Source organism: Cyprinodon tularosa, unplaced genomic scaffold (assembly GCF_016077235.1).
Source record: "Cyprinodon tularosa strain WSP-4 unplaced genomic scaffold, ASM1607723v1 ctg269, whole genome shotgun sequence".
Classification (NCBI taxonomy): Eukaryota; Metazoa; Chordata; class Actinopteri; order Cyprinodontiformes; family Cyprinodontidae; genus Cyprinodon; species Cyprinodon tularosa.
The window spans coordinates 4,709-25,073 of NW_024038973.1; the positions used below are offsets into that span (position 1 = coordinate 4,709).

General features: G+C 37.3%; 1 protein-coding gene across 5 annotated transcripts in view; it reads right to left on the reverse strand.

Annotated features, from left to right (window-relative positions):
* Positions 1-814: 814 nt before the first annotated feature.
* LOC119786232 (unconventional myosin-XVIIIa-like) overlaps positions 815-20,365 on the reverse strand; it is a 52,735-nt gene continuing 33,184 nt past the window's right edge. For all 5 annotated transcript variants that reach the window (XM_038289446.1, XM_038289445.1, XM_038289441.1 and 2 more), the window contains 11 exons: positions 19,438-19,608; positions 18,521-18,611; positions 16,943-17,135; positions 14,003-14,089; positions 11,063-11,201; positions 7,759-7,918; positions 7,469-7,655; positions 5,632-5,857; positions 5,330-5,439; positions 2,676-2,741; positions 815-1,330 (listed from right to left, as the gene is read on the reverse strand). In XM_038289446.1, the coding sequence (XP_038145374.1) occupies positions 968-1,330; positions 2,676-2,741; positions 5,330-5,439; positions 5,632-5,857; positions 7,469-7,655; positions 7,759-7,918; positions 11,063-11,201; positions 14,003-14,089; positions 16,943-17,135; positions 18,521-18,611; positions 19,438-19,608 (1,793 nt within the window). In that variant the 3' untranslated portion in view covers positions 815-967. The remainder of the gene's footprint in view (positions 1,331-2,675; positions 2,742-5,329; positions 5,440-5,631; positions 5,858-7,468; positions 7,656-7,758; positions 7,919-11,062; positions 11,202-14,002; positions 14,090-16,942; positions 17,136-18,520; positions 18,612-19,437; positions 19,609-20,365) is intronic.

Below are 20,365 nucleotides of genomic sequence, written 5' to 3' on the forward strand. Positions count from 1 at the left end.
CACTAGTTACTTTTACTAGTAACTAGTTACTTTTATTGTGGAGTAACTCAGTAACTCAGTTACTTTTTGGGAGAAGTAACTAGTAACTATAACTAATTACTTTTTCAAAGTAACGTGCCCAACACTGGACAGAAAACATTCAGCTTAAGCTGTATAGTTTTCTATTATAAAAAGGTACCACTGGGACCAAAAGGTTCAGCTTAAGCTGTATAGCTTTCCTTCATAGAAAGTATCACTAGGACCAAAACATTCAGCTTAAGCTGTATAGTTTTCTATTATAAAAGGTACCACTGGGACCAAAAGGTTTGGTTTAAGCTGTATAGTTTTCCATTATAGAAGGTACCCCTGGGATCAAAATGTTCAATTTAGGCTATATAGCCCTCCATTATAGAAGATACCACTCTACCAAAACCCTCAGTTGAAGCTGTACTATAGTTTTCCATTATAGAAGGTACCGCTGGGACCAAAACATTCAATTTAGGCTATATAGCCGTCCATTATAGAAGATACCACTCTACCAAAACCCTCAGTTGAAGCTGTACTATAGTTTTCCATTATAGAAGGTACCGCTGGGACCAAAACATTCAATTTAAGCTGTATAGCCCTCCATTATAGAGGGTACCACTGTACCAAAACGTTCAGTTTAAGCTGTGCTATAGTTTTCCATTGTAGAAGGTACCACTAGGACCAAAACGTTCAATTTAAGCTGCATAGCCCTCCATTATAAAAGGTACCACTGGGACCAAAACGTTCAATTTAAGCTGTATTGCCTTCGATGGCAAAACTATTGCTAAAAAGGTTATTGTTTCCCTTGTTTGTTTGTTTTTTTGTTGTTTTTTTTATATATATAAATAATCCTAGCTGGATGTTTGTGTTTAACTGTGTCTCTTTTCTGTCTCTTAGAATTATTTTCAGATCACTATGCTCCTTTACAGATCTACCATCTGTTTTCTCAGTGTCTAGCCACTCAGAGCAGATGGTCACTCATGCCTTTTGTTTTGCTCACGGTTCTTCCCGTTTTAAATTGTAGATAGTCGTACATTTCCACAGGTGTCAGGTCTGCATTTGAATTGTACTGCTGACAAATAAATTTGGACCTAAATAAATTCTGTACATGTGTATATAAATATGAGTTCTCTTCAAGGGTGCCTTGCAAACCTCTTGTATATAAACAAACTATCAGAAGGTATTCCATTCTTACCTTTCTCTTCTTGAAAGCCTGCCGTGCAAGGTAACCTCTACAAGCAGCTTGGAACAGGGTGAGATTACGCTTGGTGTGCTCATCCCGCTGTTCCTCCAGCTTAGCCAAAATCCCAGCTCTAAAAAACAGCTGGAGCAAGACAAAAAATAAATAAAACAGACATATTAGCACAGAGAAACCATTATGGAGAAGTAACTTAATGCTGACTAAGTTTAACCAAGACAAATTAGGAAGGAAGCACAGCAGCGAAGTTAAAACAAATTTAAGTTGAAAAAAAAAAAAAATACACACTCAAGTTAAAGAATCAATAAAAAGAGGTGTAATCCACAGACTTCCAAGTGATAAATCCTCCTCCAAGTAATGAATCTGAGATTAAGTTATTATCTTCGATAATCAGCCCAGCCTGTTTCTAATCTAGGCCAAAGGTAAAATGCAGGTAAACAGACAGGCTGCATCCTAAGCTCCTCTACACTTTGAAGGATGAAATATTGCAAATGCATTAAAGATATTATGGCTAAAAAGCAGCCAACTTATTATCTTTAAGCACTCTACATATGTCCAATTGCTTTACAGATCAAATCAGTGTGTGGTCTGTTAAATGCAACAACTGAGCGGTTTTAATAGAAAACTGAAAATATTTATGGAGGAGTGAGGTTTTTGAGTACATCAAAGGACGTTACGTCTCAATTTGCTTCAAGGGTTTGAGCAGAGATTTACCATTCATCATTAGATGCATGCAGGAGTTTGTGAAATGCGGGTGGTTAAGCTGTTCGTCTACACATGGCTATCTCTGATGGCAGATTTTATCCTGAGCAGAGCTTTGAATCCACTGCTGGAAGGTTGTTAGGGGCTGCCATAATTGGCATGCATGTGAGACGGGTTGCTATGACGCCAATGAAATGCTTTGTGAATGGCCAACTGAGCTTTTTTTTTTCCACACTGTTGTGCCCAATGCAAGACTGCCTCCAAACCCTACCCCTCTTATGTGCTTTAAAAGAAGGGTCCATTTATTTTTATGTCATTGTTCCTTTTGATTTCAGTCTTAGCCGATTGCTGTTTTTCAGCTGATAGGATTAGACGTCAGTTTCTAAGCAATGTACTGGGAGTTCCTGTACTAGGGTCATGGTGCAAAAACAGTACGAAGCATTTGCGCTAATGTCCAGAAACAAAGGGGAGAATTAGTTTCCTGCCACCAGCGAGTGAAGAAGAGTCTCTTGGGTAGCTACTGACAGAAAAGGTGAGATGAAGGGACAGGGCTTGGCAGCACTCCATAAAAAGAACGGCAAACAAACCTCAAAGAGGGACAGGTGTAATGAAAGACACATTTCCCAAGAAAGCAAGTGTCATTCACACACACACAAAAAAAAATCTGTGCTGCAGCTTTGTTGTTAGGGTTTAAAGAGGAAAGAAACTGGCAGTGATTCAAAGCAAAGGTTTGCTTGGTAACATTAAAGCGGTTCGTTTCCTTACTCACCCTACTCAGACCCATGTGGTAGCTGCTCTTCTCCAGATCCAGGGACTCCAACAGCTCCTCCACAGCCTAGGTAAAGACATACATGAACAGAAACATCAATGTCTCCATGTTCGGATGCAGCAGGTCTAATCACAGATACTGCTACATTTCAGGGATCGACAGAAGGCCTAACCTTATAAATGAGTAGTTAAAGTCCGCTTTCTCAGCTCAAAAAATAAAGTCAGCGAGCATGGGAAAAAGTTTGGCTTCTTAGAACCTTCAGAAACCAATTACAACCCATCCCTCTGAGTCCACCTGCTCCTGGCTTACTCACCATGACCCCCCCTGTAATTCTTAGCCCCACTGCGACTTTGAGCACAGAGCTCCGACACACAAGCACACCATGAACCCAGTCTCAGAGTCTCTCTAGGCCCTGTCAGTCTACTTTCTCATGTGTACTGAAGTTGTATTGTTGCTTTTTCACTCTGTGCTTCAGCCTGCTGCCTGAAAGACTACATCTAGATTACACCAGGAGAGGTTTGCTGTGAGTACTAAGGGGCCTTTGTTCACCAGTGTTTCCACAGAAACTCGCCCCTCGCTCAAAAACACAGAGAAAAACAGAAGCCTTCTACCCCAACTCTTGTTGTTGGAGCTTTCTTTCATTATTCCGTCTGTAAAACAACCTAATTTATTTGAAAAGCTAGATTCACTTTTACTTTTATTTTTTACTTTTGTTCATCTTTGTGACAAATGTTTAAGATTGTCAAAAAAAATTAGACAAAAATAGCTTTAAAGACATTATTTTCCAAACAATTATTTTTATCTCCTAAAGAAAATAAGTAGCTTTCTAAACAAACTTTATTTAGTCTATCCCCCCATTCAACAAGCCCCCCACCTGCACCCCCGCCACCCCCCACACATCCCCACCCCGCCGCCTTTAAAACATGCAATACCTGGGATTAACCACATGTTCTAGTTCCATTAGCCACAACAACGGTGATTATTATGACCTATAGAATCAGGAAATTAGTTTAACATAACTTGTTTGGCAACAAGAAGTTGGAAAAAAAGATCTAAACACGTCAACCCTCAAGCTAAGGAAAATAAAGAATAGATGAGAAAGGAAGCCATTGATATCTATCAGAGAAAGGGCTCACATGGTTAGACACATTGAACCAAATAAAGTAGGCAGAGACAGCTGTAAACCTTTCCATGAGTGAGAAGAACAAAACCCCAGCTGTTAAAAGACCAAATAGGTCATTAAGATTTACCATTATCGTTATGATAATTTTGCAAAAACACAATAAAATGATGAGAGAAAATGGATGTCTGTGGAAGGTGTTGATCAACACTGCTAAAACAACATTTCAGGACATAAAAGTCTAACATGGTTGTGGTATCATTAATTCTTGGGGTTACCTACAATTTAGGACCTCTATAAGAAATGCTGTAATTAATGGAACCTTAGATTTTACCCGATCATAAAAGCCTAGACCATCAGGTCATGACCTTACTAGGGCTGCTAATCGAGTAATCTGTGGATTATTTTTACGATCAATTGATTAATAATCACATAGCCAAAGGTTCCTTTAAGACGACTTTTTACTAAATTCAACCAAGTGAAACTAAAACTTTTTCACTTCTGGAGTTCTGGATCTTTGTTTATTTTTTTATCTTAAATTAAAAAATGTTTATATTTTTTTACAATTTTGGGGTAATTACTGCTCTGCGTGGGTTCCTTTGTAAACTAAAGGCATGATGGAGATAATCCAGTTATAATCCAGTTATTAATCGATTACGAAATTAGTTGAGGATTATTTAAATTCAATTATTCCAATTAATTGTTTCAGCCCTAGACCTTACCCTAAACCATATTTAGGTGATTGAGCAAAAAAGAAAAAGCAAATTAGCAAGCCCTCCTCTGAATAGGTTAAAGCAGCAAAATAAAATCTAGACCCTAAATCAATGGAGATGCTGAGGTGTGATACAAAACATGCATTTGATGCTTAGAACTTTCAAATGTTTTTGAATTAAATCCATAGTGCAAAGAATGGACCAAAATCCTTTAAAATAAATATGAAAGGCTCATTGAGAGTTGTTGCAAACACCTTACGGCAGTTGCTGCTGTTAAGTTCGACAACAGCAGTTATATGAGCGATGGGGCTTGGATTTTTTCACACATGGCTACATTGATTGAAGAACCTTTCTTCCAATGGTAAATTCAATCACTTAAAATGTGCATTTTGGATGTACTCTGGTTATGTTTGTCTGGAATCAGAATTAGTCCAATGAGCTGAAATATTTATGTGAGGAGCATAAGCAGAAGAAAACTGTTACAGGGTAAATATACAGAAAAAAAAGGCCTCTCGGGAAACCCTTAGTATTACAGTCGCATCTTGCAGAATTTTTCTAGCGTTGACTGCAATAAAACACTCTCCAAGCAACAATTTTAATCTCCCCTCTTTCACCAGCGAGATGCCGATGAGGTTAAGTTGATTGGGTTCTTGCTACGGCTCTGATGAACGCCCATTTCTGTGACTACTGGATGCTGACAAATCAGGGGGTAGAAGTAATGAAATCGTCTCTACACAACATCAATCTTCAGCAGGCTTGGCCACCAGCAGAGCTGCACATTTCAGACACCCACCCACTGCCCTTCTTTTGCTGCGACTTACTCGTTTCTCATCCTTTACGATGTAATTCCTGCCGTGCTTCTTGGTGAGGTGTGGGGCCAGCACATCAAAGCGCCGTCGGAACTCAGAAAATACCAGGTGATCAGGGTAACCTGTAAGAAGTCAGTGTTGGATAACATTATGCACTGCAAATATTTGTTGAGTACTGTGATCATTCAGAGATGACCTTCTGACAGGAAGAAAAAAAAACTCAGTTCCTTTTTTTCCCTCATCAATGCAGAAGGGTAAGGAGGCCTAGATTCCACTGCCTCTCACAGTGGATAGGATTTAAGCAGCTTCTTCACCTTGCCTGTAGATCCGTAGGGCATCAAGCAGCTTGGATCCACGTATCTGAGCACGAAGCAGGGCCACATCTAGCTGCATTAAGCCAGGATCTCCGGTCTCCCCTTGAGCCTCAGAGTCCCCTCCTTTGAACAGAGATCCACTAAGAGCCCTTAGAGCATCTGCTTTGGGCATTATGCAGTGAACAAAGTGAATCCTGGACCTCCGCAATATGTCAAGAAGGGCATCCTGTAGAAGACAGGGCAGGAAGAGGAACTCCTATTGATAACATTCAACAACTAATACACTAACATACATTAATTTAATATGCAGTGAAATAGCATACATAGCACATGGTTGTTATTGTTTTTGTATTTTATCATATTACGACCACAAAATTCCCAAGTTTTTGTTAAAAAAAAAAAAAAAAAAACATTTCTGAAGCCTAATACTTTGCAAACAATAAAGTTTGGACTATGTTTCTAACACTTGACAAGATTTGGTATTTCCAGCATTTTTGCTTATGCAAATTAGCTCAAGCTTAGATTGGATAAAGAGCATTCATGGCGTGAAATGTTAAAGTCTAGCCACTGATTCTCAATTGGCTTTAGGCCAGGCCTTTGACTAGGCCTTTTAAACATAATCATTGACCAAAACAAATATTAGAGATGTCTGTTTATAGGAGGGCTGCCTAATTTCACCAAAAATCTAAATTTCAATATTTTCGATATTGAACCAACTACAAAAATGTAGATAAATCACCTTGAAAGTTTGCTTGTCCAGAGTCTGGTTCTTTTCTGTTGCGGTTGTATTGAAGTGCTTACTTCTACTCGCATGCATGCATTTGCATGCTACCTGCAACTCTATTTTCCCCTCTATTTGTCAGCATGCCCACTTTAAGTGTTTTACTCTCACCTTAAGAGCTGGGGTGAAAAAGTAGGTTTCTTTAATGTGATGTTACCAAAATTAAGTGTGTCTGTGATTCGAAATTGCACTTTGTTAAATCACGGTTATATTGCAAATGCAATTATTTGCCTAGAGCTAGTTTATAGTCTATGCACTGCTGGAAGGTGAAGTTCTGCCTCAGACTCGGGTAACAGCTCCGTATTTAGATGCTCTTTGCTTCCCATCAACTCTGACAGCTGTCTTTGTCCTTGTTTAATTGAAAGCATCTCCACTGCACACGCTTCCACCCCCATATTTTACCTTAGGAGTTATGCGTTCAGATTGATCTGCTGTCTCATTACTAAAAGAAAACTTGACTTGCAAGTTCTTGGTTAAAGTGGGACAAATATTGTATAGGTACAAAATCTTATGAAAAAAGGAACAGAACCATAAACATGTTATTTCAACATTGTTGTAAAAACTGAACTGAACTGAACCACCTTAAACATAAACTGAATTAATTTAAACTAAAATAACCATTCAATTCAACATCCAACACCTAAAACCTTCAACTGATTACAGATGTGTTCATGTAGACCCTATGCATGCTTCTAAACATACATTTCTCTGTAGTACATTGTCTAAAAATATAGATCTAATAGAGATTAAGTCCTCTGGCTTGAGGGGTTGGATGTTAAAGCAGCTGTAGAGCCCAAGTCTATAAAAACAGCCAATATATAATTTTCTCTAGCTGCAGCTCAACTCCTGGCCTTCATCTCAACACTTTTCTTTTAAACTGCATTTTGCTATTTACAAACGCTCTAAGGCCCAAACTAGATTCCAAAATAAATCCTAAACAAGGTTACAAATGTGGAGTATTTCATCCCTTTATACACCTTAAGCCCACTGGCTTGGCGTTAAAAGAGAGTTAGTACTGGAGAAAAACATTTCTGAGTGGATTATTGGTTCTCTCACCACTTGGAGCTTTATTTGGATACACAAGGACTTCTTCTTTATTGCAGCAACTCCTGTACTGAAAGTCTTCCTCATGCTGGATGCCCTGCGTAGAGACATGTTGGAAACGCCCTCAAGACCGGCAACAGACCCGGACAGCACCACAGCACCACCTGCCCGGCTCGTGAACAAGGAGCTGATTATCTTCCTGTGGGAGGGACATTTTTTTTTTTAAATCATCCACAGAAATAATATTGCATTAACATTTACATTAATTACCAATAGTGTCTGCCTGATGGAGTAACGCTTACTTTTGGGATTCCTGCAGAAGGCTTATTGCATTGGTAGAGGCAGGGTTCTGCTTGGCATAGTTCAACCATTCACGGGCATCATACTCCACCCAGTCAGTTCCATGACTGTGACCCAGCAGGAAGTGATTCTCCTTCTCACTCCTCAGAAGAAATGTGTGACCTGATGACAGTGTAAAAGCAAGTGTTAGCCCAAGACACACAAGAAAAGGTAACGGGGGGGGGGCTTAATGTTTAAGGACTCCACAGCAATACTTTCAGCGTCTGCATGATGAGTTTATTATAACAGCCAGATTCATCACTTCTTGATTACTCTGCTATGTGCCATCTGTTGCCAACCTACACAGAAATTACTAATACATGCATAATCACAGACAGTCTGGTCCCATTTTATGTGATTCAAGGGGGCAATTTTACAAGGCTTGCTCTGGAGCCAGCTCAGTGCTGGACAGCAGCCGATAACAGAACATACTGTTCCATGAAATTCTCATTGTGTAAATACAGAAATCATTTTAGAAACTAATAAATCAGGGAATAGCTGATGGTATCAGGATTTTAGTTTGTGCTGTGAATTTCATATCCTCACCTCCCCATGTTGCCTTTAATGTGGAAGCAATAAATGTCCCTGATCTGGACCACTTGGACTAGAAACTAATGACTAAGGGAAATTATGCATTCTCTGGCACCAAACTGTTGTACGTTGCCAACAAATCATTGTAACCCATTTATCATATATTAGAGTGAACTCTTCAGTCCAACTTTACCAGTAGCTTCAAGAGCCACTGACCTGCAACTTAAAGATACATTCCTATATCAGCATGCATGAATCAACAGCAGAATCTGGTGATATATTAATAGTGATGTATCTGATATGGCCACTTAAAACGACCGGACCAAGAAGCTCTATCCTCTGCCGTAGACTGAGCAGGCAAAAAGCAATACCATCTCACCACCATAAAAGCCACAGATGGCATAATGGTAGCAGTCGACCTGCTCCCTTCATCTCCTGTACAAAGTGTGCAACCTTCCTCTAAAGTGCAACCAAAGATTTTCCTTGAGTTTTCCCAGCCACATTTCCAGGAGCAACTTCTCTTGGATGTTTCACTGTGTGATTTTAGTGTGATGACAATCTGCTGTTGTTTGGTTCTGTGAGCGACTGAGCCGAAAGCCAGACAATTTGAACCATTTCCTGTTCTTTTTTTTAATCCTTCTCCCCCCTTTTTTCCTTCTCTCTTTCTTTTCTTTTGCCCATCAGCTGATTAAAATAGGCTTCCTGTTAGCTTTGTTAGCCTTTTGTCTGAGCTGGGACATCTTTCTCGTCCTCTTTGAAGCTTCATGCGGGTTGGTTAAACATGGCTGTCCTATTTCCTGTTAGCTCCTGTACCATCCTGTTAGCTGGGTACCCCTTTCCTCCCTCCCCTTGTGCAGTAGTAGTATTATTAAACTGAATAAATGTTTTAAACTAGAAATAAATTGTTTCATAATTTTTAGCTGTATAAAGGGTTGTTTTCTGTGGTTAATTTTTATTAGCCATCTTTTCTCTTAAAAAGTGAACTTTTTTTTTTTTTTTTTTTAGCTAAAACTATACAAAGAAATTTCTAGGGGTTTTGTTAATGATTAATGGCGACCACTTCAAAGTATAAATTGAAGTTGTTGATATTTACAGTGGTTAATTCAAACTTCCATACCTGATTTAAATATCCACATTTACTGGTTCATTAAAATAATTATTATTTATTGCTCATTCAGAATGTTCATTATGATCTGCAAAGACTGGTAGTCATTAATCATCATTATCTAAAAATATTTTCATTGTGAATACATTTTTATAACATGGGTAAATATATTAATTACTGTTTTAAAGTATAATTAGTACTGAGATCTATAACCAACTCAGAATAACTGAGAAACATGCATTTATCACAGTTAACAAGTTTAACTTTCTTATAACAAGGACCCTCAAGGGGTTTATTTTTAAACTTAATGAGATAATACAAAATGCTTGATATTGTTTCTATGAACTTAGGTAACATGTTAAAGTTAAATATGACCAAATCATGCTTTACAGAGACATATTGGCCACAAAAAGCTAAAAAATATATTCAAGCACAGTGATGGTTGTTTTACACAGGAAACTACTAAAGAGGAGAAAATATTTATGAAAACAATTTTAAAATATAACGGTTGTTGGTCATCCGTTTATTTCTGAAGTTAAAACTGGAATCTAGAGATAATGTTTAGATTTGCTGCGTTTCTATGCTCTGTGAGCAGAGCTGGTAACTTCTAACCAAGTAAGATTAGTTAATTTTTGGCTACTCTATGCAGAAAAAAATTTAACAGAATGTACGTATTAAGTTTAAAAGCTAAATATAAAAATAAAACAAATATTTTAAATGTATTTAATTTGTAACTAGGTTAGTCATGTTGCATTATTTAGATTTTTTTTTTTATTTTGCGAATTTTGCTTATTTTTTGTACGATAAAATCTTTTCTTGAAAAAAATAAGCTAGATAATATGTTTAGGGATTAATCAGTATTTGAGCAATCATTCCAATCATACTTTTTTACTCTTGAATATCTTTTTGGATTGATTTTTTTTTTATTTGAAGTTTGGTTTTCATAAGCTAAGAACATTCCTTTGGCTATTTCACCTACTACTGTAATTTTCAGCATTAAATAAAAAAAAATATTCTGTAAATGTGTCACTTCCCCTACAACTTGTACCTCTTTTTAAAATGCTTTGAAAAATGTATTTAAAAATAAACAAATGTTCCCTTTGTGAGTGTTGTAAATTGTTGTTTAGAGTAACTAAACAACAATTTGGCATTACATTTGGCATGACACTCTAAACCCTTTATCTCAAGTAGAGTTACAGAGAAATACATTTACCAACAAGATTTCTCTTCTTTTTTTTTTCTTGCTGATCAAATTTTGTTCCATCTATAATCTATACAAAAAAGTAAATGAGTGTCCTTTCAAATCTCATGTTAGTTATGGTTAATGCTCTTCTGATTTGGGGAGAACAGGATAACCTCTGGTAACTCCACAGGCCTTCAAATATTGTTCTAAAAGAACATCAATTAAACTATGTTTTAAATTATTTTCCTTCTTTTCCTTAATAGGCTTAATCTATTTTTTTTTTGTTTTATAAAACAGGATAAGATACTTTCCACAGCCAGCTTTCCTACATACAAAAGGTTATATTGTGTCTATATTTGCTAAAAAGTAAATATTTGCATAATTTTCTTTGGCATCATTGGCTCCAAAACAGGAAATTGTATGCAAGCTGTTGGTATTTTGTCCCAACCTTTACTCTCTCCCTCAGCTGGTCCATAGTAGCTGAAGAGACGTCCTAAAAGTGTTTCAGGTGATCCTCCTGGCTGCAGCGCCTCTTCCTCCATCAGCCACAGAAGACCCCGTGCCTCGTCTGTTCGAACTGTACGCACCTATTACAAGGCAAAGTATTCACACATACACTTTAAAATCATCCTGCAGTAGTTGGATAATGCAATTTCCCCTTCACTTCTTTATTTTCATTATTTTTCTTTGACCTTCTTCACTTCTACAATGTACGTCTATAAAAAAAAAACTCTTTCATTACACGAGTAAAGACAACCTTGCCACAAGGACGTTCCAGCTTCTTTTAGCCGTTTAATGGGAATGCATGGATGAATCAAGCATTTCTTTAAGCCTTTATCATTCATCTCCCTCATGGGAACTAAAAGAAAATATATATGATTTTCTCAGAGCTGGTTGCTGACCTCTGCAGTCAAGTTCTTAAACATAAGCAAACGTACTTTGCAGTATTTTTTTTCCCAGGCTGAGCTGGTGGTGAAAAACCAGATAATATTATCAGCAGTGAAAATTAAAATTTCTGAAACCCATTCACAGTCCGTGTCCTTCAGCTGCAGCTGCAATAATAGCATCATCCATTCAGCTTTTTATATTAAAAATGTAAATGTATCTCATAAAAACAGAGTAAACGAGGATTAAAATGAATACAATTAGGAATATATTTACCACTAGCAGAGAGTTGGGAGAAAAGACCTGCAGTGGCAGCGCTTTGAACAGAATGTGGAAGCTCTCTTTATGGGTAATCCAAGGAAAGATCATGCAGATTTAGCATATTTTACCTTATGCACTCTGCCTTACAAAGTTGCTTCAAACCCTTGAACTTTGAAACTCTGTAGCGTTACAAACTAAACTTCATTGTATTTTACTGCGACTTCATATCATAGGCCACACAGAGTAGAAGGCAATTAACTGTGAAGTGGAATGAAAAATGACACAATACTATAATCTTTTATTACATGCATTTGTATTCAGCTCAACTTATTTACGATTTTATAGCATAACCTTTCACTGCACTGGCAAATCTTGAGTGGTCTCTCTATATCAGCTAAACACATTTCAGTACAGAACTTTTGTTATCTTCGCAGCATCAGGGCAAGCATTTCAAAGGAACATGAATCTCACACCAGACCCTGATTTGGACTCTTTTATTCTACTACATAATCTCATCAGTTAATTTGTCTCTTGGATTAAGCTTCCCCAGATTTTGATGCTGCTATTGTATTTCGTTATCCATAACCTGACTGTGCATTAAACTCCTGAACACCTGAGCTTTCTGTTGTATTTCATGGTCTTCATGGTGTCAGTTGTTCACTAATGTTCTCTACCAACCCTCCTAGGCCTCCAAACAACAGCTGTAGATATTAAAAGCTTAACCTACACACAGGTGGACTTACTTGTAGTTTCACACCCTGGAGTTTATTTAGGGATATTTAAGAGGTGAGAAGGATCATTTTCATGCATCATTTTCTTTATACAACTCCTTCCTGGAGTCATTAAAGATCAGTTTTAGACTGTGGATTTTGTTAAAGCCTAAAAAAAACTCAAATGGAGTAGGGCTGCAACTAACGATTATTTTGCAAATCGATTAATCTGTCAATAATTTTTTAGATAAATCAATTAATAATCGGATGGCGAAAGGTTCCTTAAAGAAGAATCTTTTTACGAAATGAAACCAGGTGGAACTAAAACGTTTCCACTTGAGGAGTTCTGGATAGAGCATATTGACAGATGAAAAAGTTTTTCCATCTTAAATGCAAAAAGTTTACATATTCTATTTTGCACTTTTGGAATCATTACTGTACTAATAGGGTCACTCTGTCAGCTAAAGTCATGTTTCAGAGTCTCCAGTTACCGATTAATCAATCACTAAATTAGTTGATGATTATTTCAATAATTGGTTAATCACGGCTAATCTGATGAATTGTTTCAGCCCTAGAATGAAGCATAAATAAATGAGCAAGATAATCCAAAAAAAAAAAAAAGAAATTTAATAGAAAGTAGCAATCCATAACAGGTATCTAGGATAGTGGATGTGGTTAATTCCTGTAGCCACCCTAGAAACCTAGAGGTAAGCCAACAGAACCAAAAAAGTGCTTTAGTGTCTGTCAGGAGGCTACAATAAATACAGCGTTATCATCTGGGCACACTATACTGCTTGCAAATACACAGACAGTGTGTCAGTTTGAGGGAGACATATGACAAGCCATGAAACTGCCAATGAGTTGAACATTAAGGCAGTGATAACAGACATTTGAGCTATGACAGGATAAAATACAGCTATGATGAGGAAAAAAACCTTTGATCAAAATTTCTTTTATTCAAAGCACCGGATCTTTAGAGCAGAGTTTTAAAAATCAGACTTTCAAAATGTCTTTAAAGTTACCATTTCCTTTTTTTTTTTTTCCTTTTGGTGTGATGTGCTGTAGCTCACAGCTTCTGATGATGCTTAAATCAGAGCAGGGACCCATTTTAAAAAGCAAAGCACTCCAACAAAACATGCTGGAGTTATAGCAACCTGACCCACGGTTCTTTAAACTCTGCCATTTCTGTTTCCATGGTGCAGATCACAGGCTGCAGAGGCCAAACATCGATTTTCCTTTCTTGAAGTCAATTCTCTAACCTTTCTTTTTCTCGCTCCTATTGCCTCTTCCCTAACCTCTCCCAACCGGTAGTGTATACAATTGAGAAATTATTTTTTTTTAAACATAGATTTACTTTTGATTTAAGAAGGGCATCTGGTGAATATCATAAGAAAAACCTGTTTTCAAAAGGATTCAAAACCAAGCTGTTAGGCTTTTATCAGAATTATGCATTTAAAAAAAACAAGAAAAAGAGAAGTGCTATGGAAACTGGAAGTGCAGTGCAAAGGAAAAAAAACTGTCTCTTTACTTACAATTGCATGGCTTGAGGTTTGGTCTATCACCGCCACTGAAAGGGAAGTGCTGGGTTCAGTGTCTTCTAAGGCGAGTTCAATGTTTTCCTGCAGGAAGACAGATGAGTAAACAAAGACTCAATAATACTGCAGCTAAACGTCCCAAAAACACATGATCTAAGGAGAAGATAAATGGGTTTCCTCTTTTTAAACATGTCCAAGTTATTTTTTTAATACTTCAAGTCTTGTAGAAGGTTCAAACAAAGGTCAGCCTAATAACATGGGTAGAACCTCTCTATGAGCAGAAATGAACCAAACTAATCTGGAAAATATTTCTTTTCTACAAATAGATCATGAAGAAACAGCTTTTTTTTCTTGGTGTCTGTTTGGTTAAGGCTCTGATTCATAAGCTAACAGGAAAAAGAGCTATTTTTACTGATTATTAGGGACAGGGAGGCTGGTTTTGTTATTCAAAAAATTCAAAGTAGTTGTAGGATAAAGCCTCAGGAACACTTAAAAAACAATCTAGAAAAAAGGTGAAAATTTCTTAAATTAGGTGTATTTAGCCTCAATTTGAGTAGGTAAATAACATAATTTGCCAATGGAATTATCATTTTTACTCTTAAAATAAGATAATTAAATAATATGCACTTGAAATAAGACAATGCAATTATTTTTTCTTATTTTATTTATAAATTGTCTTGTTCCATTGGCAAAGTTTCTCAATTAACTTCTTATGTTACGAAAAAAATGCACTTATTTTAAGAAAAAATTACTTATTTAGATTAACATTTTTTGTTGCTAAACACTAAAGCTTTCCATCCAAATAGTCCACCCAAGAGCAGAATCTATTTGAAGTTCCGGATTCTGTACTGTGGCATCAAATAAACTCTAAATAATTAAAATGACTTGATTCTAGAGTGTGAAACGTTCAATTGAATAAATCAATGAATGTTTGTGAAGCCGATTAATAAGTTCTGAATCTGGTCAGAACGTGATTTTAATCCTTCTCTATGATGCAATGAATGGATCCAAAAGGATAACTGAAACTAATTAGGGGGGAAGATTTTAATAAGAACGTACCATTATTTTGATTTTTAAAATCACCAAACATCACTGTAAAAAAAAATCTTCTGCTTTGTGATCTGATCATCTAATGGTCAAATGCTTCAGATGAAGATAAGGATGGCCTAAAATTAGCTGCAAGGAGCATGTTCAGGTCTGCTGATGTTACTATGACTCCGCAGATACTTTAACTGCACTGTTTTATAATAGTAACTGTAACAATAGTACAGAAATCATAAATGTCCAATCAGAAAATATGAGAGGTAACATTTTTCTTGCTTAGTATAAATCCAGATTCTGAAGCTAACCAAGAAAGAACAGGATGATAAAGAAATGTATTGAGTCCAGATTCAAAATGTGAGTATATGTTTATTTAAAACCTTTAAAAGTGCTTCACTTTATATGAAACAGTCTGAAGGGGAAGGCTTTACATGATGTTTTCTCAGTACAGGGTTCAAACAGGAAGATCATTCCTGGTGGACAACCTCAATTTCCTGCATTAGTAATCACAGGTTTTTCCAGAAGTAACCAACCGACGCAAACATAACGATTTAAAGGTCAGTAAAATATCATTGCCATGAACTGCCGTGACGTTTCTAAGATTGAAGAGATTTTTGAAATGGTTAAAATGTAATTTATTCTTGGCTCTATCAAACTAGCGTTTAGCTTCAGCCTCCAGGACAAAATAATCTGTTGCAGTTAAAGGTTATTCATGAACAAAATTATATTGCTTATTTTCTTTTATAGCCAAAGTAACTTGGAAAGGTGCTGAAAGGCACAATTGTTCTAAAAATGATTAGCTGCTAAAATTATAAAATGGGAATTTTACATGCTATGTAACTAAAATCTACACCAAGATAATATATTGCATTTCATTCAAGTATTTTTCCTAAAGGTAAACGGAAATGTAAGATAAAGAGGAAATTAATTAAATAAAATACCATAGCTGCTGCTGAGAGGGCTATAAAAACGGATGGAAATGTTCAATATGGTGTCTGTGACAGATGCTTTGGTACGGCCTAAATGTGAGCATGAAACAGACATTTGAGGAAACAAAGTTCCTCCCAACAGCTTCAGCTCTATTGCATTTCAGCAATAATTACCAAGCACACGACTGTTTTACGCTTTAACCTGCCCGTCACCCTCGTTTTTAACACTCACTGCTGACTTAAATGAGTCTGACCCAGTTTACGATGACAGGTTCACAGCTCCATATATTCTCAGGTTGTACTGGCAGCAACGCATTGCCATGCAATAATTAATTCAGCTGAAATCCCTATTCTACCAGGCAAATGACGTGGGTGGCAAAACAGGCTGAAAGTCCCAAGATCCGTGCTCACTGCATCTAAAGTAACGTTATCAGGATTCCTGGTTAGCTTCACTATCTTGACAACGGAGGACAATTATTTTCAGGTTAGTGCAACAGCTTGAAAAGATGAATATATGTGTAAGGCATAAAGTAAATCTCCAGCATTTTGTCCTTTAATAAATCCTTGAAGATGAGTGTGGCCAGTAATAATGGTACGGTTCTGCTAGAATGAGCTCTGAGAAGGACAGAAGAAGAATGGTTCTTTCATCAGGAAGAAAACGCCACGGCTGTGCAGCTGGGCGTGTCTCTCATAGGCAGCTGTGAGTGACTTTACTTTGATCTCAGCAGAAGAGGTGAACACTGCCATCGCTAATGAGAAGGTCTAACACATGAACCACTTCGGGTTGTCACAGCTTGTGACAGGTGGGACGGCTAGCATTTCTGAAGTGTGAACACATTCACTATGGGAGCTGATATATATCGGGGAAACGGTGTTAGACAAGGTGGGCTGGGGTGGGGGGGGGGAAAGACAAGAAAGGAGACTGAGGATGTATATATGCACAGCACATTATCCCTCACGTCTCTACCTCTTTGTATCGTTCCAGCTCCTGAACAAAGGTGCGCTGGTAGAAGAGGCTCTGCAAGCGTTCTTGAGTGTAGTTGTGGCACAAGTCTTCAAAGGTTGCGCCGCTCTCGCGTTTAGCAAGCCTCGGGTTTTGAAAGCCCGGTGTGTCCACAATGAGCAGAGAGCACATGGAGTGCTGGCTGGATTTCAAGGCCCTTAAACACACAGGGGGAAAATACATATAAACATACACATGTACAGTAAACATAACCTTTATTGATTATATTGACTCTACGAAACCTTGAATGGCAGAACTGATCTTTAATGCTGAGGTTCTTTTTAATCAATGTGAAAAGAAGTTTATTTACAGCAACCTTTGATTGTACTAATTAAACCATTAAACACCATTTCAGTTTGCAGTTCAACAGTTTTTCCTTTATTATGCTCTGCAATGCACTTAATCTTTTCACCATGTTAAAATGATATGATGTTCTGTACAAAACTAAAGTTTGCTTGATTTAGATAATTCACTTTACTTCCCTTAGCTTCAAATAAAACTATATATGGCCAAACCTTCAATTACAGAAGAGTAGAAAATAAACACACTGAAGATGTAATAATTAATACTTATTTTTTTATACTTAAAGGATTCAAATGATGAAGCAATTTTAGCCCACTTTTCTTTGAATAATTGTTCTAATTTTGATACACTGGCAGATTTAAGTACAAAATTTGACTAGGCTCATACTAAGATCATGAAGATGATCATCCCCAACTTGTGGCATCTAACACTTTTTGTGGAACACTGTTGACCCCGACTGTAGCTGAGTTTTCTTAACTATTTTGCTCACTGTGCATATTTGCTATACAATTCTGGTTCCTTATCTAGCCTATTTCCGGAGGCTAAAATAAATGGTGGATCGCATCATATTTATACTCCTGAGAAATAGAAGGTCATCTTTCAAATTAAAATACATGTATAATAGTAATAATATTTTAGGGCTGCAACTAATGATTATTTAGTAAAACGATTAATATGTAGATTATTTTTTCGAATAATCAAATAATAAACAACCAAAGATTTTTTTACTAAATTAAAGCTGGTGAAACTAAAATGGTTACACTTGAGGAGTTCTGGATTGCACATATTGACAGAAGAAAAAAAAAAAAATGATCTTACATGCAAAATCTTTGCATATTGTTTTACAATTTTAATATAATTACTGCTTTAGCTGGGTTGTCTCTATACTCCAGTCCAGTTAACGATGAATTGATTACTAAACTAGTTGACGATAATTTCAATAATCGATTAATCCGATAAATGGTTTCAGCCCCAATGCATTATAATAATAAAAGTATATTTTACGATTACTTTTTTATGACACATTACCAACCAATTATGACAACAGGGATTTTCTTCTAAACAACGTGGCTCTTGTCTCACTGAATAAGTGTGACTTAAATCAAAATTTCTGATTATTCTACTTCTCTTGGGTGGTTGTTTCATTATTTTAAGGCTTCTTGCACTTCAATTCTGCTGGAACTGTACATAGAAATAGGTTAGTGCAACCAAATATGTCCGCTGACCTCCATTACTAACCTGTTTATCAATGAAACTACGACTGCAAAGACTTCAGAGTAAAGCCCACACGCCATTGCTTCCAGACACTCCATCGCTGTGGATTTGGATCCTGATATAAAAGGCAGCCAGACAGAAATTATTGGTTATTTACAGTTTCTAATATCTTAACCATAACAAAACACAAGTAGCTCACCGGTGAAACGAGGAAATTAATTAGAGCCTGGCATTTGCTCCTAGGAAGAGGATTCAGCGTCATTAGAGACGAGCATTTTTTACCCAGAGGCTTTAGTATCCAAGCTGGGTTTAAAATTGTCTTTGTCAAGCTTTGACATTTTGGACTGGGGTGCTTTGGAAGTGGTCACATCTAACAGCGCTAACTCATGTTTGAGCCTAGCGGCAATGGCCACCTGTTAAGCTCACTTAATTCATTCTGCCATCAAACAGAATGGTGACTTTATGTTTAGTAGGGGGACATTTTCATGTCTGTGCACACACAAACTGGACAGCAGGTTTATGTGCGAGTGCAGGGACAGGGAAGGTGAGACTGAGGTCATTTCTGTCAATCCCCGCTGTGATGGACTTTTAACTGTGTCCTTATGCCCTTCAAAGTCTGTTGATGTAATGTCAGAGCACCTGCACGTGACAGAAATCAATGTGACGCAATTATAATTTCAAGGACAAAGAATGAAAAGGGATCCAAAATTGCTTGTCCCGACATACTGTGTGCACTCATCTGTCAATAGCCAGCGTGAATGTGTAGTATTCATTACTAAGATAAGCTTTACTTTTCTCCCATGCATGCAATTTCCCTTAGGTGATGAACAGACACATATGCGTGTGAGTGTGCGAGACGAAGTAGACCGAGAGTGACAAAGAGAAATAGAGTGGTGCGGGGGAATGAAAAGAGTATACTGGAAATGTATTCTGCTGAGTACCTGCATCTGCTGAGCCATTTTCCTCTGAAGCCTGGCGGATAGTGCCGGGTCTGGGCAGGGTGCCCTTGGCCTGATGCTTGAAGATGGAGGAGGAAAGCTCCTCCAGGGTGCAGCCCAGCAGGTAGGCTGCCTTCTGGGCCCACTCGTGACGTGCAAATTGTTTCCTGCCAGCTGAGAAGTGCATAAAAACGTCCATTAGACCTTCTGCAACCACGTTCCAGGTGACATTTGTGACAATCAGGGCTCTTAGAGAGCCTCTAACTAACAGTGTTACTCCCTTTAACGCTGTAGCATCTTTCCATATTAAAATTTTTTTTTTTTTGTCATCCAAGGTAAACGGAGTGAAATTTAATTTCAGCATTAATACAACCATTATCTCTCAGATAACTGTTTATTGAGAGACTACTTAAAAACTGCAAACCTATTAATATAATAACAACCAACTAAACTGAAAAGCCTTTAAAGAATCAGAGAAGCAGCCGACAAGCTTATGTTCACACTCTAGAGGAGCTGCAGAGATTCACACCTCAGGTTGGAGACAACTATTACGGAGGAGTGGTGAGAAGACAGATTAAAAGCTTGTTTACAATTTGTCACAAGCCATGCAGGAGGAGATGCATGGAACAAGGCACAGCACACTTCAGGTTTTCATTGGACGAAAAAGAAAGAAGAAAACTGTTTTTTGTCGAAATTAGCTAAATAATTGAGGATGATTGAATATTTTTGCAAGGCATCTTAAAGTTGGCAGAGCTGATGAACTATTGTTTAGAGAAAACATGAAACTGTCATGAATAGAAGATAAAGAGTTAACAAAAAGAGAACTGCACAGTGGGAATAAATGCAATTAGTAAAGAACACAATTAATTCACATGACAGGGGACTTCATTTGGGAAACACAAGCGTCTCTTTAATCTAGCAAAATAATGAT